The following is a 23,988-nucleotide window of genomic DNA, read 5'->3' on the forward strand; positions in this document are numbered from 1 at the left end:
GATGGGCATCAATCTTCCCAGCAACCACTCCTCTCAGAACTGGTTAAACCCCCGCTTGGCTTTCTCTTTCGATTTGTCGATTTTCGAGCTTTTAGGATTCGATTCGACCTATTTAACCAGGTTCGACTATATAAATTGTAATGATCAATCAATACTTTCTAATTGCTTTTTGGAGTACTTTTCAAGGCGCATCCAATAGTGTTTACTGTAAAAAGAGTTTTGAATAAAATTGTTGAGTAATGTCTGGAAATGTAAAACAAGGTTTATTGCAAAAATGTCAAGATTTTACATATCAACGTTTCACAAATAAGTTTTCAGGGGCTGTTATTCAGCAAGAAAAAAATTTTGATCTTATGCATGCTATAGTAAAAGTCTTCATTTTGGGGATGAAAAACGCGATGGTTTGATTTTTGATGAAAATCACGAGGTATCCCTCATGTTTTGGAGCCGATTTTTAGCGATATTTCTTTGGTCCCAAAAAAATTGAGCAAAGGTGCTAGGAAGTAACTGCTAGATGAGAGCACTTGTTTGATGCTAATGAGAAGATATAGAGCTGCCCATGCGACGAAAAATTGCTGCTCAAATGCATCCAATTTTCGCTGCCTACTGTACATTTTTGAGTAGTAAGAGGTACTCGAAGAATGCTGCTCGAAAAACATTTTTCAAAAAGGGTTTGTGTTGACGCGTACTTGAAACATGTTTTTCAAGGTGAATTTGTAATGATGCATAATTGGAAAACGTTTTTCAGCGTAATGAAGACACACATACATAAATGCATTTTTTTTTTCTGGAACGCTATCTTACTCAAACAGTCTCTGTACAAGTTCAGTCAAGTCAGCTCACGTAACAGAGTTGGATTGCATCTGGGTATGTAATCAAACTGCTAGTAGTTTATGTTGTGGATTTCCACCAAGCCTGTTCAAAATGCTTTATATAATCACTTATGTATACCTTTTGTCTCTGTCTGCTTGAATTCATCAAATCCTTCAAACATTTATAGAGCTGTTGGGCTGATTGAAAGAGGTTCGCAGTAGCTCTGCAAAGCGATCTCACAGGTACAATGTGCATAGCACGCTTGTGAAAGAGGAGGATGGCCGTAAGTATTACAATGAGTAGTATATCTAACTGTATTCAACCTGACGCTTCTAATTCAAGCTAACTGTCCTTACGATGAAGTGCGACAAGAGCAATCTCTTTCAATGCGCTCTTTGCCAAGCAGAGGCTGATGGACTTGAGCTGATCAGCCAACACTTGGCCAGATTACACCAAAAATCAAAGTCTATAAGCTCAACGCACTCTATCGAATAGAGCCATTTGATCTCAACCAAGGCATTTTTCCTAAAAGGCCATGGCATGGAAGAGCACGGCCATGAAAAAAAAAAGGCATCATTAGCCAACAAATAAAAGCTCGACAAAAAGACCAACAGAGCTTTACAAAGGGAGAAGAGCCTTCATCAGGGGAACATTGATCTCCAAGGATGATGACGATGAAACAGGAGCACGTTTACCCAGTTGTATAGTAATATCATCATCCATAATTAGAAAGCAATATACAAGCAGAGCCATTCGTAGCATAACCAGAAAGAGATCGCAGAAAGCAAACTTTGATCGTTATGCATTTTTACACATGTTTCTAAAAGACTATGAATACGGTTTTTGGATTTGTTTGTTTTATCAATCTGAGCTACCTGGTTGATAGCATTAATAAAGTGCACCCTTCTTTGAGAATGTCGAATACAGTGATCAAGGCATATATGGTATCCTCAGAGGTCTTGAAAGAAGCCATTTTTCTTCTGGTCACATCCCCACATACTACACAAGATTTTTTTTCCCCTGGTAATAACAAACAAACTCAATGTGTCCCTTTTTGCCCCTTTGTAAAAAAAAAAAAAAAAAAAAAAAAAAAAAAAAAAAAAAAAAAAAAAAAAAAAAAAAAAAAAAAAAAAAAAAAAAAAAAAAAAGACTCGACTCTTTTGATTCTCTCCCCCTTATGATGTATAAAAAGAATGTTGTATGTTTACTTTATTGAATGTGTGCGTGCGTGCGTGTGTGTGTGTGTGTGTGTGTGTGTGTGTAATGTTTGTATATATGGTGAATGTGGATGTAAAATGTGTGTATATATGAAATGTTTATAGAGAGAGAGAGAGAGAGACAGAAAATGTTTATGCGCAAGAATCCATATTTCTTCTTTCACTAAATGGAACCACACGGTGATGATGCGGACGATTTAACTCAGACAACATGGTTTGTAATGATGGTAATCGTTGGTTTTTAAACGTGGCGGGTTCAGGTGATGGGCTTGGAGGCAGACCTCTCAATTGCATAGCCTGTGTGGCCAACAAATGCAGGTTATCATTACCGTGGTCTATTCTGGGATGATCATTTTGTTGCATCGTAATCATGGGAAGTGGTTGTGGTGTTGAAGACGAGGAGCAAGATGTCTTTTGTCGTTTTGCTGCGGTTGTGCTTGGTTGTTGCTGCAAATACGACGATGGTTTTCTTTTGGTAGGAGGGCTTGTTGGAAGAGGAAGTGGATTCAATTGACCTGCAATTTTCTTTTTGGATGATTTGGTGGGTGTCGTGGTAAATGCGACTTGACGTTGTCGCGTCTCAATGATGGCTTGTTGTTGTCTTTTAGCTCTTTGTGCAGACAAGTCATTGACATTGGAGGACAGCCATCGATACAATGGTGATTTATGTTCTGCTGCTGGCACGTAATAGCAAGTGCGTAGTCTACTGAATGTCTTGATGAGTGACCATGCTCATCTTGCACACACTCCCAACTTACGCTTTCTTTGTCTTGTTGACTGGCGGTGATGTGATAGTATCGGTCGCACACGATGCCACGGTGCTAGTAAACACCCATTCATTGCCATACAGTGATTCGAATTCAACAAGATCGTCATTGCTGCCGCCGCGTTCCACAAGTACGTGATAAGACAAAGCATGTTGCCACTGGTCACACTGAATTAGATTGAGGAGAGGTTCAGCCACTCGAGCGAGAATTTCATCTGTGGATAATTTACATAATTCAGCTAGTGCATAGCAATTGAACAAGCGAGCAATGTGAGGCATGGTGCGTGTCATGACAAAGATGTGACCCGTTTGTTTGTGCTTTATAAAGTCATTGGGTGCTGCCTTGTAGATGCGATGAATGGCAGATGCTTTTTTTGTGAGGTTATTGTGGCAATAAATAGTGTTGATTTCATCCAAACAAAAGTAATGATACGAATTGTAAGTGTACAAACAAAATGGCTTTGACAATGCGCCAAATGTGCCTAGAATGATGGTCATTTTTGTTTGCTGTTGGGTGAGTGAGTGTAAATGCGCTAGTGAAAGAAAGAAAGGGAAGAGAGAGAGAGAGAGAGAGAGAGAGAGAGAGAGAGAGAGAGAGAGAGAGAGAGAGAGAGAGAGAGAGAGAGAGAGAGAGAGAGAGAGAAAGAGGGGAAAAAAAAGAAGGGGTAAGTATTCTTTATATATTCAAGGGGATCAAAAAAAAAAATATGAAAAAGGTCATTTTAATATCCAAGGAGGAGGAGGGGAATGATGTTTTTTAGCATGGAAGATCCACACAAATCAATCTATCTATGTTTCTGTCAGCACAGCAAAAGCAAGAGAGAGGGGCTTTTTAGAGTGAGAGAGAGAGTGAGAAATTGGCCAACCCCTTAAAAATTATCTTTCAAGCCAATCTCCTACTTTTTGTATGTTGAAACAAGAGACTTGTCATCAATTAAGTATAAATGATGTTTCAGGTTTGGTGCTGGAGTCACCCGCCAATGTGTGATCCATGAAAGATTGCTATGGCTGGACTACACACACTTAAGAGAGAGATGTAGGCCCGCCGCGTGCATGATGATACACGATTAGAAAAAGTTCTTTTTTCCACTCCTGCTCATTTTTACAATCATCAAAACTAAACTAGCAACATGTCGTCTGATGAAGAGGACCTTGATTTGAATGACGATACCACATCGCAAATGGAAAGCATTGCAGATGATATGATGGACATTGAAGGTTGATATCATCCCCCCCATGAAAAACAATCATACTAACATATAACCAACACCCCTATTAATTACTCCTTAAAAAACAACAACAACAACAACAACAACAACAGACCCTTCAATACAAAATTCACCCGCACCCTCACCATTGCAACCGTCTTCTTCTACCGTGGTCTTCAACAACACAAGACAGCTCAATGAAATGCTAGATCCCCAACTTTTGACTTGTGCCTCTTATGACTGTGTACCTTTAGTAAAGTAAACAAGCACAACTTGAGCATGTGAGCCCATTGGGTTGGGTTGGGGGGGGGAACCTATACTAACTCTTACCAAGGCAGCAGCTATTCACCCTTCACCCATTTCTAGCCTGGCAACCACTCGTTGTTATCGATGGGTCTTGACGGGTTCAGAAGATGGATACATCCGGAAATGGGATTTCTTTGCTTCGATGAATGGAAAGACGGCATTGACACAAGCACATCGACACAATTATGTGGATTCAGTGACATTGGCTGGTGTGCTGTCTAGTTGGTGGGAGAATGAGGAAATACCAGGTTTGTTTCATTTCATGGAAAGAGAAATCACATGTAGACCCCTCCCCTCCCCCTTATTGACATTGTGCTCTATAGATAGTGTCAAACCGACAACAACGGCGGACGGATCAGAGGAACCCGCAGCAGCAGCAGCAGCACCCGTATCAACTACATTGCCACGAGAACCCAAGCTATCACCTGTGTTCAGTCTGGATATCCATTCCGAAGCACTCTGGGCAGTGCAAGGCTGTGAAAATGGATCTATCAACCTGACGTCGGTTCGGCATGAAGAAGGAAAATGCCATCATGTGCTTCGAAAGCACAGTGCGCCTGTATCGGTTTTGATGATCACACCAGGTGAGACGAGTGTGATAAGTGGTTCTTGGGATAAATCTGTATTGGAATGGGACCTCAACACAGGATCTGTAGTGAGATCCTATGATGGTCATAATTCACAAATCTCGTCTGCAGAATTTCAACCCATCTATACGCCGTATTCGACTACTACTACTACTACTAGTAGTAGTAGTACTAGTAGTAGTAATCAAGAGGATGATGCTGCGTTGTTGTGGAATAGGAAAAATGAGCACGTTTTTATGACAACAAGCATGGATGGTCAGTGCCTGTTGTGGGATAGAAGAGAACCTGCTCAACAAGCGAGAAGGCTGCCTATTCCTGACAGAACACCACCATGGTGCTTGTCTGTGAGTAGTTGAGATGTGGATGCCCAGTCAATGCGTTGCTAACAGACACCAATTAGGCATGTTGGAATGCAGATGGCACCAAGATTTATGCTGGTAGAAGAAATGGTACCGTCGATGAATATGATTTTGCCTCACAAAAGTGGATACAATCCTTCCGTATGCCCGCCAATTCAGGCCCTGTATCTTGTGTCAAGAGCATGCCGAATGGCAAGCATATTGTGTGGTAAGATGAGGGGGATACAATGCTCAAACTCTCATAGAAACAACTGACACGCTGCATATTAGTGCCTCCAATGATAACATTCGTCTATGGAACACCACCATAGAATCCAACTTTACCATTCGATCTGATACGGAACCTGGCTTTGCTAAACCGTCCACCAAACTCTCGTCCACCATCCCCTTCAGCATCTTACCGGGTCATCATGGCGGCACTATCTCACACATTTCGATTGACCCTACTTGCAAATACATGATTACAACGTCTGGTAATCGGGGTTGGGAGGGCACATCTACCAACGGCTGTTTGTTTTACGATATTTCAGCTGTCACTGCAGTATGATGTTTTTGATATATCTATAGATTAAAGCTTGATAACTGACAATGCTAGGTGGTCACACACTATATCACCTACAAAATTCAATGACTTTTTTTTTGTTGTTGAGTTGAGTTCTCTTTTTCTGCATTTGTGTGTTATGGATACTCTCAAAGCCCTTGTTGCAAGAGTTGCCAGAGCATTTTACGACCCTAAATACATTGCTATTCTGGATGCCTTGAACAATGCGCCACCCAATACCAATGGCGTTCGTGAGGAAGATTTAGTCTTTACGCTCAAAATGACACCTCGTGATATTCACAGAATTTGCGGCAAGTTGAAAGAAGACAGACTGATCAAGATGTGAGCTTTCTGGTAACTGTACCAATCGAAATCAGACATACTTATCCTTGAAACAGGGCGAACCGAATGGAACCTCGAAAACAAGATCAACGTTTAATACCCAAAAATTACTATTATATTGATTACAAAGAATTTGTGGATGTTGTAAAATGGAAAATGTTCAAAATGCAGACACTGGTGCGCGATAACCTACGAACCGAGTCAGAGAACAAGGGCTATATTTGCAACAATTGTGAAAAGCAGTTCACGCCATTAGACGTCCTTTCGCTGGTGGACATGACCGACCAACTGTTCCACTGCGACGTGTGTGAGCATGTCTTGGAGGAGAACGATAATGCAGAGAATGTCAAGGGAAGCCAGCAAATCCTGACCAAACTACGAGAACAATCACAGCCCATCATTACACTGCTGAAACAAACAGATAGCATTGTGATTCCCTCCAGCTACATTTACAAGCATACAGGCGGTAGTCGAGCTAGTAAATCAGACGAGTACGAGTTGGCCATTGCACAAGACACAGGCGCAGGACAGGGCGATATCATTGTAGACCTGCAGATGGACAATGAAGCAGCGAGACGTGCCAAGATGGAAGAAGCAGAGCAAAAGAGACAGCAAAACGCATTGCCGGTCTGGCATCAACAGTCGACCATTTCAGGTACCAGTTTGGTGGGCACCGGCGATCGGCCAGTGGCAGAAGAGCAGGATGAAGAGGATACGTTTGAAGATGTGGGCCCTGCAGAAATGGATGCGGATACAGAAGACTATTATGCGAAATACTATGAGAGTCTCAGTCATAGCAATGCATTGGAAGAGGACCGTGATGTCTTTGAGACAGTGGATACTGCACAAGTAGAGACATTTGAAGAACAACAGCCCACCAATTCAGGCGAAGAAGAGTTTGAAGAGGACGAAGATGTGCCTTTGGTCTCTGGTAATGTGGATTCTTTATTGATATAAAAAAAAAAAGAGAAAGAAAGGATGTGGTATTAATGTAGAATGTATAGTAAATGGTAAAATGATCCCACTGAATGAAGTGCAAGAAGAAGACCAAAGAAACATGACAACAGATGAATACAAAGCCTATTACGAAGCTTGGGAAAACTGGCAAAACAACTAGAATCTTACCAGCGAGACCAGTTGCTTTGCTGTGGTTGCTGTGGATGGTTCTCTTGGTCTTGGAGTGATAGATTGCCCATACCAAGGCTTAATTTCCTAAGGGTCATTTAGTGAATAAACTTGCAACCATCAAACACAATCTATATCGCACTGTACCTTACAAGCTGCTCTGATTCAGCTTGTCTTCTATAGCAGTAATCTCTACAGGTGTCGCAGAATGTATTCAGCCCTTTGGCGTGGTCTCCATAAAACTACAAGACATCAAACAGCGAGTCAGTTGCATATACGCACTTGAACTTGAACCACTCACCTTGAGTCCCTCTGTCAAGTTTGTCTTGATCTCCTTGTATTTGAAATAAGCTTGATTCAAATTCTGTAGCGCTTTTTCTCTCTTGGCGCCACTGGACTGATCATTCACGCGCGCCTTGTACTGATGATAGGCCTCGTTCAATTGCCTCAAAATCGTGCTCTGCTGTTCATCCTGCTGATCCACTGTCATGATGAAGGTGTCATATTTTCTGAGTTCGTCCACAAACAAGTCCTCAAATTGAGCCGCTTCAATCTTGATGATGGGTGATTTGGCTGTGAGTTCAGCAGCCTTCTTCAAGAGAGCAGGTGAGATGTCGTCTGCGTTGGACATCTTTCTCGCTTGATCCACGAGGTCCTTTCTCAATCGCATGTTAACGTTCATGTCCTCGACCAATTTCTTGATGCGCATCAAACTGTCCGAAGGGGAGTTGCCTTCGCTGGACGGGATCGAGCTTTCGAGTTCTTCACGCGTCAAGCAAAGAACGTCAATGATGTTGGCCCAGGTGTCTAGTTTGTTGCGAACAATCAAGTCTGCCTTTTGTGCGGACGTCAATGTCTGTCTGTGCTTTTGGCCCTGTGCGGCAAGTTGTTGTGTCAAAATGTGCGATTCAGGACGTTGCCATTCGGTCGTGTATCTGGACCTGAGTGCTTCATCTGCTTCGTGTTCTTCATCCAGCGCATTAAACGCATCTTCCAGTATATCAGCATTTTTGGCAGAGGCTCTTTGCACCTGTTCCCACATGTCGTAGAGTGCCTGAGAGCCGCCGCCACTTCTAACTTCAGCTGCTTGTTGCATGATGGATTCAGGCAGACCAGTGGATGTCTCTGTAGTTGCCAGCAAGGCGGGTAAATGCAACGATTCAATCGAGCTGTGGTATACGCTGTTGAGTTCCTCTAGTTTGTGGATAATGTCTTCCTTGACCAAACGCTCTTTGCGGTCCACATAGACACTGGCTGCTTGATGTACAGCAAAGGGAACCAGCTTCTGGAACAAGGGCAATCCAATCACGGGATGGGGTAAATCTTTATCATGCATCAAGGAGACAGGATCCGCAATCTCCGTGGGCGCCTGTGCCTTGACCATTTGTGTCTTGGTGATGGCAGGCAATGCAGCCGGTAAGGGTATACGCTCGAGGTAAATCACATCATTGTCCTTTTCTGCACGCGCTAAATTGGTGCTGATAATGTGCTGCAAGCTCCTGAGATCGTTCATGACAGAGGGTGCGATGGATTTGTTGTTTTTGAGCTCAAAGGCACGCTTGACAAATTCAGAGGCTAGCTGTAAACGAGCAACTTCTTCACCATACTTGTCCTGCGATATACATTCGCATGATTTTCGAAATTGAGCTGCTGCGTTGAAATGAAGTGCTTTGATGTGCATGTGGGTCAGCCAGGATTTGGGGTAGACGTTGCTGATGCTCGAGTTGGAAGCCAGTTCACAGGCAGCGTCGTAAAACTCGGCTATTTTAAGGGCAAGACGTGCAATGGTGCCATCACGTAGCTGATCCATGGCGGCCTTTTGCCATACACATTCTTGTGCTTGGGCGAGCATGAGATTGATCAATGTTTGTAGTGCGTAGGGCGACATGTCGATGGTAGGTGCCATGCGCATCTCGGGTACCACTGTGTCGAGTAATAACTGAAAGCAACCAGCGGCGTGCTTTTAGAGATGATGGTGAGTTTAGGATGCCCCTCTCTCTGGTTACTTGACCAACACTTACTTGAAAGTAGTTGCATGCTCTTTTGATACCTTCTGTTGTGGATCTATTTTCTGCATTGCCCAGCTGACTATAAACCGCACCTATTGAATAAAGAACACATGCTTTCTCATAGTTCATGTTTCGATGCGACACTATTTTGTATAGCATAGTGAATACGAGGTGCACCTCTCCCTTTCTCCATTTACTCTCTTTACCTGGTTTTTGTCCTTCGCCAAACGTCAAATACCAAGGAAACTCAATGCCAACCTATACACACACACACACACACACACATACACACATGCGATGAATAAAAGGTGCGCTCTACCATAGGAAATTACACCTTACATCAATGGGAAACTTGGCACTGATAAACACAAGTTGAGCATAATACCTACACACAACAAGAAATAAATACCACCATCTACAAGTCAGCAATTCTACTGTACTTTATCAATCGATTCAAGGCTTTCTGGTTGGTTTCCATGTAGATACAATCATTTCGTAACTCGTCCAATACTCGAAAATCATCAGTGTACAGGTCTGGGTGTTCTGCGTACCCATTTGATATGTATTCTCGAAGATACGGTGTCCATACGATCCGCTCTGTCTTTTTGGAGCTGATGGAGAGCATGTTGGTGGTTGTAGTCGGTGGTTCGGTTGACATGATGATAAACGACTCTCGATTAGAAATAGAGAAAAAGAAAGGTTAATTTTGTGCACGACGTTGCTTTAAGTTTTAGATTCCCCTCCCCACCCCCACTCTCTCGTGAGATTCGTTGGACGTTTTATAACCAATGTTTGATTGTTACAATATGGTTGCCTTTTTTAAAAATTGTCGATAGCTCTCATTCGTATGGGTATTTGACTCGAATAAAAGCACAGAATACGGGTTTGTTAATATATATATATATATATATATATATATATATAATGAGGTTATGCCATAATGACATTAAAACTATTCTTGATCATACTTATGACAAAAGAAATTATATTACCATTGGTCAATAGAAAAAGGGAAGAGATACTGACCGACAGCAATTGAGCAGTGTCCTTTGGACTATCTAAACTGACTTTTAGAATTACTGAAATGAGCAAAGGGCAGTAGCAAGATGCTGCATCACCAGAAGCTGCACTTGCTGTGCCCTCAAAATAACTCGAATTTTATTTTCATCATCACGAGAACTTTGCATATGTGAATCTGTCTTCAGTTTTTGATGGCCACTATGTTATATCAAAGAACTTGGGTTATACATACCTGGAACTTGTTGACTAGTGTATTTTGGTAGCTCAATTCAATCAGTTATGAGGGGATTTGTCCAGGATCTGCTGCTCTATGATTCGAATCAGGATATTACAGCCTATGTGAGTAATATCAAACGTATATATCTTTTAACCGAAAGTGCTTTGAGCACGGCATTGCTAGATTATAGATATATGCCTAATCAATGGCAATCTCTATAATTTCCATCTCATAGTGTCTATTACTCACTCATTGAACATTGCATTCCATCAAGGCATCGTGGAATGTTGAACTTTTGGTAATCATATAACATTTAGCAGCAAATATGAGCGTATTTCATTAGGTCGTTCGTTCAAAAGCTATAAGGTTACGCTATACTAGGCTATTGACGTAAATCGAAAACAAACGGATATCTTCAGACCCTTACAGTTCATGGTGAATGGCTTACTGGAAAGATCCTTGGTAGGTTTTGTGTATTTTACGGTGATCTGTAACGCTTCTACTCTTATCAGCAGAAGAGACCTGAAAATGAATGATAAAATCAATCAGCTGGAAGGTGTCAAAGGCAACATGCAAGGTACTCAATGTCTCGATCAGTCCTTGGCCGTCTTTGATGTGTTCAATATCGGTTAAAAAGAAGCCATGAGCTTTGGACATGTGCTGAAGGTTGGTGTTGATGTCTTGATTGCTTTGGTTAGAGAACAAGCAGTCGGTGAGAGGATCGACCGATTTTGTGTTTAGTAAATGGGGTGATATCATCTGCCATTAAATGAACATAACGCTCATCAAGTAAAAAAAAAAAAAAAAAAAAAAAAAAGTGTTTGGTCTTACATAACCTCATCTTGTGAGACAAAGAGGCTTTGAACGCTGTTATATACATGTAGGTACCTTTTTGTATTTCTTTCTTTCTTTCTTCAATCAACTTCCAAGATGGAAACTTTAGGTGATTATTCACAGTATAAGTACGTGCTATGTTTTTGTAAGTCAACATTATCAACTAAGTTTATATCCTGGTCTAACTTTCGACAGGCGTTGACATTAATGGAAGCATTAAAATACGTGGCAGTTCCACTAGTGTGTCAAAGTTGGAAGCCTTGCCGAATGTATTGTTTAGCTTAATCTTTTTGCTTGTTGTACGTTTCCTGACTTGGCATCCGTTAGATAAAGCTTAACGATACGACGGGGGAAGATTGCGGGTTATCTGGCAAAGACATTTTTTCCAAATATTTCGATTTACATTCAAAAGATAGAGCACAGCTATCCGCAACAGAGAGGGCAACACTATCCTCTATCTTGACATGCTTTAGCGACACCAAAATGAAGTTAACTAACGATTTGAGCCTCTCACTAAAGTCAAGTCAAATCGTAGTAGTATCACCTCTATTCGCTGACTGGAATATTAGCCTGTTGCGTGCTTTGTTTCTGGAGACGGGTTGGATCACAACAAAAGATAGCGATAGCAAATTGATGCTGGTACCATATATCGAAGCATACGTGAATGATTTTCAAATGCTTGGTGTGTGCGATGAACCTTTCCAGAGAGAGGGGAAGTACATGTTACTGCTTCCACAACCAGCAGAAGAGGCAGGCAAAGTTATCTACACGTCGATTTGTTTTCAAATGCATTGTGCAAAAGAACTAAGTGCAGTATCTAAAAAATTAGCATTCAGTGATTTCTTGCTTGTTCCTTCCATTCTTAGCAGTAAATCCATTTGTTTGCCCACTATGGATGAGGCGCTGTTGACTGCAAGCAAGATGATCATAACAAAATTCAGAGACGATTACAAGATGCAATACGGAATCAATACAGAGAATGAACTTTCAGAATCTGCAGTCTCTGAAATAGCCATTGCGCTGGCAAACATTGCTCCAACGAGGCATGTGGTTATCAATTTTGCATCAAACCAAACCTCATGTATCTAATATCACCAACTTACATAGGTGGAATCTGGAAGGCACGATTAACAAGATTAGCAATAACTTACGATATGTAGATTTTGCCGAAAACCTACCCCCGGATTTCAAAGAGTATCCGACCAAGTATTTCCTCATGGATTTAGCACAGGAAGCCAATACTCAGCAGTATACAAATCGTCTCTGTGATTTCCTACATGAATCTTTAAAAAATATTGGCTCAATCAAGGACGCACCAGATGGAGTTCGCAAGATAATTCTCGATTCTGGTCATTTGAAAAGTCATCATCGTTATTATATCAAGATGGCCCTATTACAAGCAAAGCTCATCAGACCTGAGGATGCATTTACTGCAGTTAACATTGAGAATGGCGCGCTACCTAGGTCGCTGAAAATGGTTCAAGTCGCAAATGCTCTTCTGCCACCACTGATTCAGGACGAAGAAGAGTCCAATGAAATTGCATTCAACGATGGGCAAGATAACGACAGCACTCTATTACCCTTAAACTCTTTTTATGTACAAGCTAATATTGGTGAACGGCAGATCGACTTTATACTAAACAAGGTGGTCAAAGCATCCTTGTGCAAAGATCCTGTAAAGCTGTTCACTGCACAAGAAAGAACAGTTGAAATGGATGACATACTGGTTGTAGCATCTGAAATTATGTGGGGTCATTATCAACAACTGGAATCAGAGAGCCATCTAGACTCATTAATTACATGCTGTGCAAAGCATGAGAACATCACACTGTCGTTAAGCCATTACAAGTGCTTTACTGCAAACTTGACGAATTTTATCAATAACTGGGTAAGAATGACTGATGTATGCAAAAGACACTTATTTATAGCGGTTTACACATAGTTTCAAAACAAAAGCACACTCTCGTGTAAAGAATTGGACACATGCCACTTGATTTCAATCGACAAAGAATGCCCTTGTGCTCTCAAGATAACTCATCGAATGTTGCTAGAGATAGGATTGAAGCCTGTAGTGTCCATTATCGCTGAAACCATAGTGGGCACCACTCTTTCAAGCGATCACTTTGGCCTATATCCAGTCTCTGCACTGTTTGTCAAAAGAGGTGTAGGTTTCGTCGACAATGTGTATTGCTCTGATTGCCTTCAGCACCATTTAGAAGAAAAACTTGCAGAGTTCTTCCAAAACCACCAACAAAAGCCTGCCATGTGTTTCGTCGACAAGGAAGCAGAACATGCACTGAAGCAATTTCTTGTCAAAGGAAACTATAAGCAGATTGCTGGTTCAACTTACACAATCAGCATGAAAATCGAAACAGAAAAAAGTTCTTTTACATATGAACTTCTGGATGATTACCGTAACGCATACCAGGATATTCCGGGAACATACTCTCGTTCGAATCTTCGAAGAGTACAATACTTCAATTCTGAATACACTATTTTGAAGAAGGACAAGGATTTACCAAGCACAGGCTTTAAAAGGATTTTTTTTCTGCTTAACCGTCGTACGGCAGTTGTGAGTAAGTATTTTTGATGAAATTTCTATATTCAGTAGTTTTCTAAAGGTTTTCTTAGCTTTGAATATCCAGCTTCCTGCTCACACATTCCAATTGAAAGTGATCCAAGCTGAGTTTGTGCTCGGTCAAGATAGCTGCTATATTAGCATAGCCATTTTGCCACTTTTACATTCATCGGCTATGAGGGTTACTCTATCCTGCTTTGGGGCCTCAAGCATTGGAGAAGTGTTTGAGGAAATTGAGTCGATAGAAATTCAGGAGAGGCTACATTTAAAGAGAAAGTGATACTTGAATTGCAAAAGCATATCGAGTCTATTATGCAATTCATCCAAACATTTCTACTCATTAAATTTCTAAAAAAAAAAAAACCTACCAACGTTTAACTTTTAAAAGTGCTGCTTGATGGCGGTATTGGTGTATTTGATCCGTCTGTTGTGGCATACCAACAGGCCATAGCCATGGTTTTTCATTGAGATCGAAAGGGATCAGTGGTGACAGAAGTTAGAATAGCATCTGATCCGAAAATACAATTGATTGTTATTTTCTAGCTATTCTGCAATGTCTATAACAATTAGCATGCGAAATAATCGGTACAAGTCATCTTCAATCACTCATCACCTAAAATTTACTTGTTCTTGTCAATTTTATGTATAACTGGCGATGCAAAATTCTGATGACTGATCTTCTCTCACGTAACATGATTAGACACAGGAATGACACCGACTTGTTCCTCACAGCTTGTAGTTGATCCTTGACAATCCTACTAATATAGCTAGAATTTAGCCTTTCAGCATTTAAAACCACGTAAAAGCTATACATGAACAATCTGTAACTGTGAATATGACTCTTTCCAGGATACTCTACGTCTATCTCAGAAAGAATAATCTATTTACAAGCTGACAGCATACCTGCATTGCCTTTTACTGCTCGCACATATGCAAAACACAGCCGAATGTGAGTGCATTTAAGCAGTGATTTCTCGCATTAGAAGCCGTTTTAGACCGCCAGAACAGCACCACACATTCTCTTTCACCTAGTAGTAACTACCTGACACCTTTGCTCCACTTTATTGGGATCATTAAAAAGTCTACGCCTAGCCATGAGGGGTACCTCATGGTTTTTATCGAAAATTAAACGATCGCGTTTTTGAGCGCAAAGATGGAAACTTTTACTAAGGCATATATTAAATCAAAATGTTCCTCTCGATTTAAGGCATTCCCAGAAATCAGTTTTGCGAGACCTACATATATGAAATCTCGACATTTTGGCAAAAAAAACATAATTTCATATTTTTCAAATTTGCTCAATAAGCTTGTTCAAAACACCTCTTTTTATTAGCACCATCGGATACGCCTTGAAAAATGCCTCAAGAAAGTTTAAAGGAGTAGGACCTAACCATTACAATATATTAGTCCAATTTTGCAAAATAAATCAAATTGTGTCCAAAAGGTGAGAAGAATGCCGAGCGGAGAATCAATTAGTTTTGGCTGGCTATTGCTGGCAAAATCAATGCCTCAGTTATCATGAAAACAATCAAATATTAAATCTGATACGGTTCAATACATTGTTTCTTTTAGGCAAAATGCAGATTCAACTGCTCAACTCTTGTTGCTGAAGAAAAAACGCGCATTTTATGAAAAAAAAGGTGCTTGGTGATGCATAATCTCATAGAAAAGTTGCAGGTACTACTTTGAACTCTGTCTTGTACCTTTTCGATTCTTTTGGAGCAAAATAGAAAACTTGCTTAGTTACTCACAATATGACTACCTGATATGTTCTTGTATGTCAATGTTACTAAATTTGGTTGCGCTTATATATTAAAGCAGCATTTGCTAGATGTAGATGAGGATTGGGGGGGGGGAGGATATCAGAATAGATGGGAGCTCAAACAGAGCGACCAACGATATATACAAAATATAGCTATATACAACAGGCTTTACACAATCCAAAAACACAAGTACTCATTCAAATGGTAAACCAGACGCATATTACTTGATTTCAATCAACAGAAACTGCACTTGTGCCCTCAAGGTATCTCATCGAATGCTGTTAGAGACAGGATTGAAGCCTGTAGTTTCCAGCATCGCAGAAACCATTGTGGGCGACGCCCTTTCCATCGATTACTTTGGCCTATATCAACTACCTGCATTGATTGTCGACAAGGAAACAGAGCATGCGATGAGGCAGTACCTTGTTAGAGGGAACTATACGCATACATCAAGTTCAACTTGCAGCATCTCTTTGTCTGTCAAAACAAACAGGAAGCGTTTTTCATATGGAGTTTTGGATAATGGCCTCAATGGATACAGGGATCTTCTAGGGATATATTCCTGTTCGGATTCCAAGACATCCAAATACTTCTTCTGATCTGAATGCTTATTTTTGAACAAAGATGAAGATTTGCCAAGCACCGGCCTCAAGAGAGCCTTTTTGATTCTTGAGTGTCGCCAAGCAGAATAGCATGACTAACGATAGTGCTATGTGATTTTCCACCCACTTTCCATACGTTTCAAAAGCATCTATTATTACTGTATTGTCTTCATGATTAGAAGGGCATGAGTTTACCAGCCGGCCCCACCAGCCAAAATTAATTCAAACGCAGGCTCATATTCTGCTTTAGATTGGCCAAATTTTGAGAATTTTCGACTCGATCGAACTATTTTTGCAGATTCGACTATGTATATTATGATAATCATCCTCTGCGTCTTTAAGCTTTCTTGGAGTGCTTTTAAAGGCGGATCCAATGGTACCAAGTAAAGTAGATGCTTTAAATAAACTTACTGAGCAATTTATAAAAATATGAAAAGAGGTTTCTGGCCAAAATGTCGAAATTTTACGTATCAAAGCCCCACAAAGATGATTTCAGTGGTTACGTTAGATCGATAGAAACATTTTGATGTAATACATACCATAGTAAAAGTCTCCGTTATCAAGGTGAAAAACGCGATCGTTTGATTTTTGATGAAAACCATGAGGGGATACCTCATGCTTTTTGGTCGAATTTCGGTCATGTTTTTTTTGATCTCCAAAAAGTTGAGCAAAGGTGTCAGAAAGTAACTGCCAGATGAGAGCAATTGTTTAATACTATTCTGACAATCTAAAACGGCCTTGAACGCAAGAAAACACAGCTCAAAGGCGCTCAGATTTTGCTGTATTAGGCACATTCTTGACTAAAAAGGGGTAATATCTGTATGATACTTGCCCGTATATGAAATAGCTACGTGTATATGGATGTAGAGCATCACATAAGAATCAGATCCACAGTTAATATAAAGGGCTTTCATGTGTAAGTGGAGGATCAAAATAAAAGTAGCAGTATTTTGATAAGATACGCAAGAGCAATCAGTAGCACGAGCTGCCGCTGCGCAGGTTGGTTCTCATCGAGGCGAAGCAAAGGTAGAGAAGCATCTGAAGCATAAACACTCATATGATTAGTGATTTTATATCAATCAGCAATCAAGCTTTCTTTTAGCATTTTAGCTATTATTAACTTTGCAATATTAGCCAAAGGCCCGCAGCAGCGCGAGCCGCTTGAACGTAGGTTGGTTTCCACCGAAGCGAAGCGTAGGTTAGGAAACAACTCAAAGTGTCGAATGGCTCGTATGACATAATAATAGCCTCTCAATGTCTTTCACTTGAGGGTAAATGTTGCTATATCGACATTCCAGAGAGACTCTGTTTGAAGAAGAAATGACATTATATAGATAAGAATCATTGTGGATATTATAACAGATTGTTATTTTGTAGCACTGTTTGTCAATGATAAGGATGCATTCGGGTCATCTATGTCATGGCATGGATGAATCATGGCACATTCACCACTTGATCCGCTCATGGTTTAATTCAAACGCAAGGTTGATCTAATTGGCTGCACGAGGTAGACTTAAATTTCGCATTTTGTGTGTGTATTGTTTTTCTTCTTTCTTTACATCTCAACTTTATATATATATATATATATGTATACCCTGTCCTTTTTTTTCTTCTTTCACACCATCTAATTAATTATGGACTCTTCTAATTCCGAGTACACACTCTCAAGCGAACCATCCTCATCGCATCGTGAAACATCCATTTACGGCAGCAGCAGCAACAGCAATGGTAAATCAGACACTTTGGATGCAAATACGACCAACAACAACAATCGCAAAAACTCGGCTAGTTCTGTAGGCAGTGGCTCTCATTCCTTTACGCAGCGTCTCATTGACCGTGGCGTTGCTGTACCAAGCTCGTTCAGTAACTGGGAAAAGCTCAAGGCATCCGACGACGCTTTTTTCAGTCCAGGCTCATTTGATTTTGATTCACATTATGGAATGTCGCCCTTCATTACGCCTTCCTTCTCTACCACGACAGCAGGAACAACCGACATGGATGGATCTTTGTATAAATCGCTCAAACATCGTTATGAAAAGGAACGAGTAGGTAATTTATCGGCTCGTATAATCACAGATGATGAGGAGGAGCCTGCTTTATCTAGTACGACGACAACGTCTCCCTTGAGCGCTCTTCAATGCCAAAAGAAGAAACAACGTGCTGAGGACAGCGATATTGAACTCTCAGACGAGGAAGATGCAACCATGACGTTGGAAAAGCTGCAATTACCGCTTACTCAACGCTCACGTCGATCTCGTTCTCCATTGTCGTTTCCACCAACCAATGTGAACTCTACCACTGCCACTAATACATCAGGCCCTACAGTACCAGCACCGCCACCAGATGGCATTTTTGATCTTATGAAAGCACAAAACTATAACGACATGTATGAAAAAGCGCCCACGTTGTCACCTTCTGTGCAAAAGATCAAGCAATTATTAACCACAGCACCACCACTGGCAGCAGCAACAACACCATCTCAACCGGCAGCAGCAGCAGCAACACCCACACCTCCTGCCAAGCAACAACAACCATCCACCAAACCGTTACCCAATCCACCCAGACAGCATCTGTTACATACCCCCGTCTTCCAAGTCGTCAATGCCAATACTGTCAAAGACCGTTATCTCTTTCTTTTCAACGACTTGCTATTGATTTGCAAGCCCATCATGGATGAAAACATCATTGTGAGTTCCAGCAGCAGTAGCAACAACAGTGCCAATAGACACGGCAGCAGCAGCAGCAGCCAGGAAAAGAACCGATATCGCTTTCGACCCAATGAACATTCACTGTTCCAAGTCAAGAATATTGTGCAATTGGGCCAACTGACCCTGTACATTAGCAAAGACGATCTTTACCATGCCTCAAATGCAAGCCCCGTCACCATTGAGATGGGCCCTGATGGAAGGCCCATATTACCACCTGCTCGCAAAATCCACCCCATCATGGCATCTGCATTACGGAAATTCGAAACCAACGCCAACTTGGGTATCCAGTATCTGATCGACAAAGGTGTCTTGACCAACGATCCTCTCAGCATTGCTAATTTCCTGTTCAAGACACCCGATCTCAATCGTCGTCAACTGGGCTACTATTTGTCGGATCTCAAGAACAGCGATGTGTATGATGCTTTCCTCGAGTGCTTCCGTTTGGTGGGATTGCGGTTGGACGAGGCATTGCGTATTCTACTGACAACGTTTCGATTACCCAGTAATTGGGAGGCACTCGAGTACTTGATTGAGCGGTTTGCAAAGAAATGGCACGATGCCAATCAAAACGTCATCAAATTCCATGAAGACATGGTGGTCAAGGTGGTGGTGGCCATGTTGTTTCTGAACGCCGAATGCTGGTACGATGCGACATCTGAGCGAGATGTGTTTTGGTATGCGCGTGAGCTCAAGGAACGTCAAGACCGTCAAGCCAAGCGAAAGATGAGTGTGATTGATTACCAGAGACCCAACGCTTTGCAGAAACCTTCTACGTCGGCTACAACATCGAGAGCGCGCCAAAGCGTGGCTGTGGAGCCATTGCACTACATTATGTCCCTGAGAGCACGAGGCAACAGTCAGCCTACATTGGACGATTTCTTGGAACGTTGGAATTACTATGATCAGTACCACTTGGTGCCTCGTGAGTTTATGGAGGAAATGTACAAGTCGATTGGCGAGGAGAGACTGGAAACTGGATGGGACAACAAGACGGGCAGAAGGATCCAGACAATAACACAGGAATACAACGCTGGCGTAGGGAGACCTAAAGTTGTGTCTCCCTCCGTGCAACAAGGTTCACAGGATGTAGTGATCACCGTGATTCCGCATCGATTGCCTACTAGACTCACCAAGGGGCTTCCCTCCAATCCCATCACCATCTCTATCCCAGCGCCTGACGCAGGTCTGCAGATCAAGCTGCGTGGTCAAGATTTGGTGTTTGAGCCCAACGTACTTGATTTCTCTCAGTCTTGCATCCAAACATTCACCATCACAGGTAACACACTGGGCAGAACATCGCTCATGTTTATCAAGACGGGTGAGAATGCCGGTAATTATGTGAGTCCTACCTTGCCTAGAACAAAGAGTGTGGTTGTGGAAAGACCCTTTATGCGATACACGTTCCAAATTGGCTTCAAGCATGTGGATCATGACAAGGACAAGAAAAAAATGCTAATTGAGGAAGAAGAAGGCACCCGCAAAAAGGAAGAAGACACCAACATCAAGTCTGTCAAGAAGTCTAGAAATGCGACTCGCAGAAACAGAGATGAAAAGCAACATGATGATGATGACGGCGACGACGACGACGAAACGGAGCGACAGCCACATATGGTGAACCGCAAATACACGTTCAGTGTCGAGACAGAGGAGGAACGCTTCGAGTGGCTAGGGGCTTTGAAGCGATTGAGCGGTTATGTCAATGAGGAGCGCAATCCAACCAGCATTGCTCAATTACACAATATGAGCTCTGAAGCCCGTGTTGCTTTACAGGTTTTAAAGGAGGTGCTATTAGCAGACGAGGTGAAAAAAGGAACAGCTCGTACCAGCACCACCACAACGACCAACAACACGAGTGCCAATGTCAATAAAAACAGCACAACGATCAACAGCACAACGTCCAATAATAATGCAAGCGCTACTACGAGTCCCTCAGAACACGACGATCCCAACAACCGCCATGATAGAACCATGCGTTTACTATTACCAGCCAAAAAGAAAAAGGAAGACGATCGTAATTCTATCATGACCACAGCAACGTCAACTTCGACAACAGCAAATGTGGTGACAAAGAGGGGATATGAGATTGTCAAATTGGTCGTACAGAACTCCATGGTGCCTCTTGTACTGGGCTTCCTCAAAAGTCAAATACCCACGGATCAATAAAACATGGAATTTTCATCTTGAACCTTCTTTCCAATAGTATCATACATGTAGTAAAGGGGCTCAAGTGTCTAGATGTATGTAAAGCACACGTAGGTTCAGTTTTGGGGAGGAAGAGAGAGAGAGATTCGTATTTGCGCGTCTGTGTGTGTGTGTGTGGGGGGGAGGGGGGATTCGATACAATGTGTGTGGGAAGCCCAAACTCATAGGGAGAGAGGTGCAACTCGCTCGGTTCCTTGATAAAAAGGCCGCCTAAAATTTTTCTGTTGCTTTTTCCTTTTCTTTTGCCATTTTTCTATTAATCACATACACCATGTCGACACATCGAGAGGATCAGCAAAACCAGCAACAACTTGAGATGCAAGAACAACAGCAGCCTTACGACGCTCCTTTAACTCAAGTCATCCCTACCACTTCAGGTAAACTGCAAGGCTTCAAGGACGAAGGCAACCAAGTCGAGGTCTTCTTGGGCATTCCATACGCTCAACCACCGATTGGCTCGCTTCGCTTCCAACCTACCGTCGAGCTCCACACACCCGATGAAGAGCGACTGTGTATCGAACATGCATCAGCAGCACCTCAAACAGCGATGCCATTTGACACTTTGATGTGCGTTCAGATCGATCACCAATCTGAAGATTGTCTTTACTTGAATATTTGGACACCTGATACTGTCAAGAACACAAAGAGACCTGTCATAGTTTGGTTTCATCCAGGTGCATGTATGAGGTACGACAAGGGCTCATTTAAGATTTAGAGGGTGACAACAGTATTTACTTTTTTTTTTTTTATGATACAGTGGTAGCTCGAGTCAGCCCTTCTGGGACGGCACCAACTTGGCTAGAAATGATGCCATTATCGTCAGCTTCAATTATCGATTGGGTGCGCTTGGCTGGATGTCAATGGATCATCTTTCTTCAGATTTAAAAGGGTCTGGTAATTTAGGTTTATTGGATCAAATTGGTAAAGTACTACAAGCGAATGTGTGTGTGTGTGTGTGTGTGTGTGTGGGGGGGGGGGGGAGGGGATAGTGGATCAGGAGGTAATAACAACTTGATCTCTCTCTTTTTTTTTTTAGCTGCATTAAAATGGGTTCAAAATAACATTGCGGAATTTGGTGGTGATCCCAATAATGTTACTGCCTTTGGCTCCTCTGCTGGATGTAAGTTGTCATCATGGATCAAGAAAAAGATTGTACTAACCAAAGGCTCGAACAGCTATCTGCATCATGTCCATCATCTTGGCAGAAAACACAGCCGGCCTGTTCCACAAGATTGTCTTGCAATCGCCTCCCATGTTTATGGTAAGTCCTCAAGAATGGGCTGAAATGAAGGGAGACATTTTCGCCAGATCTCTTGCTTTGGATAAATCAAACTTGGTGGAAGACTTGCAAGCGGTCGAAGTTGAAACGTTTTTAGACTCTCAAACCTTCATGACCACTTGGCCCAACTTTTTGGAAGGTTTAGCACCCATTGGTCCCAACCAAGACCAGCAAGTACTGCCCTCTACTTTGATTGAACACTTTTTCCATGAACCTTTACCCAAAGGATATGAAAACTTGGAGGTGGTGATTGGCTACACCCGTGATGAATTCAACTTTTTCTTCCCCTTCTTGCCCAATTTCCAAGACATGGACGATACCATGTTTGTGCGTGGCTATTTCACTCACATCTTTGGTCGCAAGAATGCACGCAGAGCGTATGAGATTTACAAGCAAGAAATCTTGCCTCCCATGTCGCCTCCCTCTGAAGTAACTCGCTACATGTGTTCGGATGTCATGTGTCGTATTGCTACCATGCTCACTGCTGAGAACCTGGCTACCAATGGACACAAGGTGTATCTGTATGAATGGGATTACGAGTCCAACGATGTTCAAAATGTCATCAAGGCAGCTCACATGGTGGACTCTGTCTTTTCTTGGGACAATCTCATGTATTGGACCGATAATCCGTTCTTGGGTCCCGGTGATGATTTTGAAAGAGATCGTATTGCCAAGCAAATCTCGGGTGCCATTATCAATTTCGCAAAGACCGGTAGTCCCAACCACGATGGTATCCCTGAATGGCCCTTGTATATTACAAACGACGTCAGAGACAGACATGCCATGATTTTTGACCGAGAGGTGCGTGTGGAGCACAACATTTATGATGAAGGTTTGCAGTTATGGAAGACGGTGTTGAAGGATTACGTCAAGACGCCCATGTTTCCTGTTAATCCCAAAGCCGTGGATGTCAAGAAAGGTAGTCTGACATCTCCTCCTCCTGAAGATTTATCACAGGCAAGTTTCAAAAAATGAGAGATTATAGGCATAGATATTGACATGGTTTGAGTAGAACAAGAAGCGTAAGCTTGATCATACCGACTAAACCAATATCGCAACATAAGGTCTCTCTTTTTGGTTTATTTTATGCACAGATTCTATACTATCATTACTGCTCGCTCCTTTTTTTTTTCTCTATTATATATCTATTCTAGTTATTTGTATTAGTTTTTCCTTCTCTCTACAACACGGCACCCTTATTTATTTCTCTTCCTCCCATCTTCTGTATGCTTCTACAATGTTTGGCTCAAATATATCCCTTGGGGTGTTGTTTTTTTTTTTTTTTTTTTTTTTTGAGTGTGTATTACTGCAATTCGATGAATTGATTTATTTCTTTTTAAAGCAAAATGAACTAGTATTATAAGGGAAAAAGAAAGCAATTGTTGTTATTGTAAATGTATATGCGTGTTGTATACCGTATATATATATGTAATAAATAAGAGATAGTAATTGTACAAGAGAGAGAGAGAGAGAGAGAGAGAGAGATTAAATAAAAGAGTAGAAAGGCAAAGG

General features: G+C 41.7%; 7 protein-coding genes across 7 annotated transcripts; 5 read left to right on the top strand and 2 right to left on the bottom strand.

The window, feature by feature from the left end:
• Positions 1 to 2,162: 2,162 nt before the first annotated feature.
• Positions 2,163 to 3,294, bottom strand: ATC70_013144 (uncharacterized protein; the record flags this gene model as incomplete). Its single annotated transcript, XM_064832310.1, has 2 exons — positions 2,163 to 2,733; positions 2,789 to 3,294. The coding sequence occupies 2 exons, from the start codon at positions 3,292 to 3,294 to the stop codon at positions 2,163 to 2,165; spliced, it is 1,077 nt and encodes a 358-aa protein (XP_064687865.1).
• Positions 3,295 to 3,926: 632 nt separating this feature from the next.
• ATC70_013145 (uncharacterized protein) lies at positions 3,927 to 5,803 on the top strand (the record flags this gene model as incomplete). Its single annotated transcript, XM_064832311.1, has 6 exons — positions 3,927 to 4,014; positions 4,118 to 4,257; positions 4,339 to 4,558; positions 4,634 to 5,241; positions 5,298 to 5,464; positions 5,527 to 5,803. The coding sequence occupies 6 exons, from the start codon at positions 3,927 to 3,929 to the stop codon at positions 5,801 to 5,803; spliced, it is 1,500 nt and encodes a 499-aa protein (XP_064687866.1).
• A 133-nt stretch (positions 5,804 to 5,936) lies between these two features.
• Positions 5,937 to 7,256, top strand: ATC70_013146 (uncharacterized protein; the record flags this gene model as incomplete). Its single annotated transcript, XM_064832312.1, has 3 exons — positions 5,937 to 6,139; positions 6,196 to 7,070; positions 7,144 to 7,256. The coding sequence occupies 3 exons, from the start codon at positions 5,937 to 5,939 to the stop codon at positions 7,254 to 7,256; spliced, it is 1,191 nt and encodes a 396-aa protein (XP_064687867.1).
• Positions 7,257 to 7,260: 4 nt separating this feature from the next.
• ATC70_013147 (uncharacterized protein) lies at positions 7,261 to 9,931 on the bottom strand (the record flags this gene model as incomplete). The annotated part of the gene is made up of 7 exons (XM_064832313.1): positions 7,261 to 7,351; positions 7,412 to 7,506; positions 7,566 to 9,224; positions 9,286 to 9,416; positions 9,480 to 9,531; positions 9,613 to 9,658; positions 9,714 to 9,931. 7 exons carry the CDS (start codon positions 9,929 to 9,931, stop codon positions 7,261 to 7,263), a joined length of 2,292 nt encoding a protein of 763 aa, XP_064687868.1.
• A 1,896-nt stretch (positions 9,932 to 11,827) lies between these two features.
• Positions 11,828 to 14,202, top strand: ATC70_013148 (uncharacterized protein; the record flags this gene model as incomplete). The annotated part of the gene is made up of 4 exons (XM_064832314.1): positions 11,828 to 12,387; positions 12,452 to 13,232; positions 13,287 to 13,920; positions 13,976 to 14,202. 4 exons carry the CDS (start codon positions 11,828 to 11,830, stop codon positions 14,200 to 14,202), a joined length of 2,202 nt encoding a protein of 733 aa, XP_064687869.1.
• Positions 14,203 to 17,921: 3,719 nt separating this feature from the next.
• Positions 17,922 to 21,158, top strand: ATC70_013149 (uncharacterized protein; the record flags this gene model as incomplete). The annotated part of the gene is made up of 1 exon (XM_064832315.1): positions 17,922 to 21,158. The coding sequence occupies one exon, from the start codon at positions 17,922 to 17,924 to the stop codon at positions 21,156 to 21,158; it is 3,237 nt and encodes a 1,078-aa protein (XP_064687870.1).
• A 310-nt stretch (positions 21,159 to 21,468) lies between these two features.
• Positions 21,469 to 23,521, top strand: SEM1 (26S proteasome complex subunit; the record flags this gene model as incomplete). The annotated part of the gene is made up of 5 exons (XM_064832316.1): positions 21,469 to 21,884; positions 21,955 to 22,118; positions 22,234 to 22,317; positions 22,373 to 23,433; positions 23,489 to 23,521. 5 exons carry the CDS (start codon positions 21,469 to 21,471, stop codon positions 23,519 to 23,521), a joined length of 1,758 nt encoding a protein of 585 aa, XP_064687871.1.
• Between the last annotated feature and the right edge of the window lie 467 nt (positions 23,522 to 23,988).

Source organism: Mucor velutinosus (genome assembly GCF_035048745.1).
Source record: "Mucor velutinosus strain NIH1002 chromosome Unknown tig00001572, whole genome shotgun sequence".
NCBI lineage: Eukaryota > Fungi > Mucoromycota > Mucoromycetes > Mucorales > Mucoraceae > Mucor > Mucor velutinosus.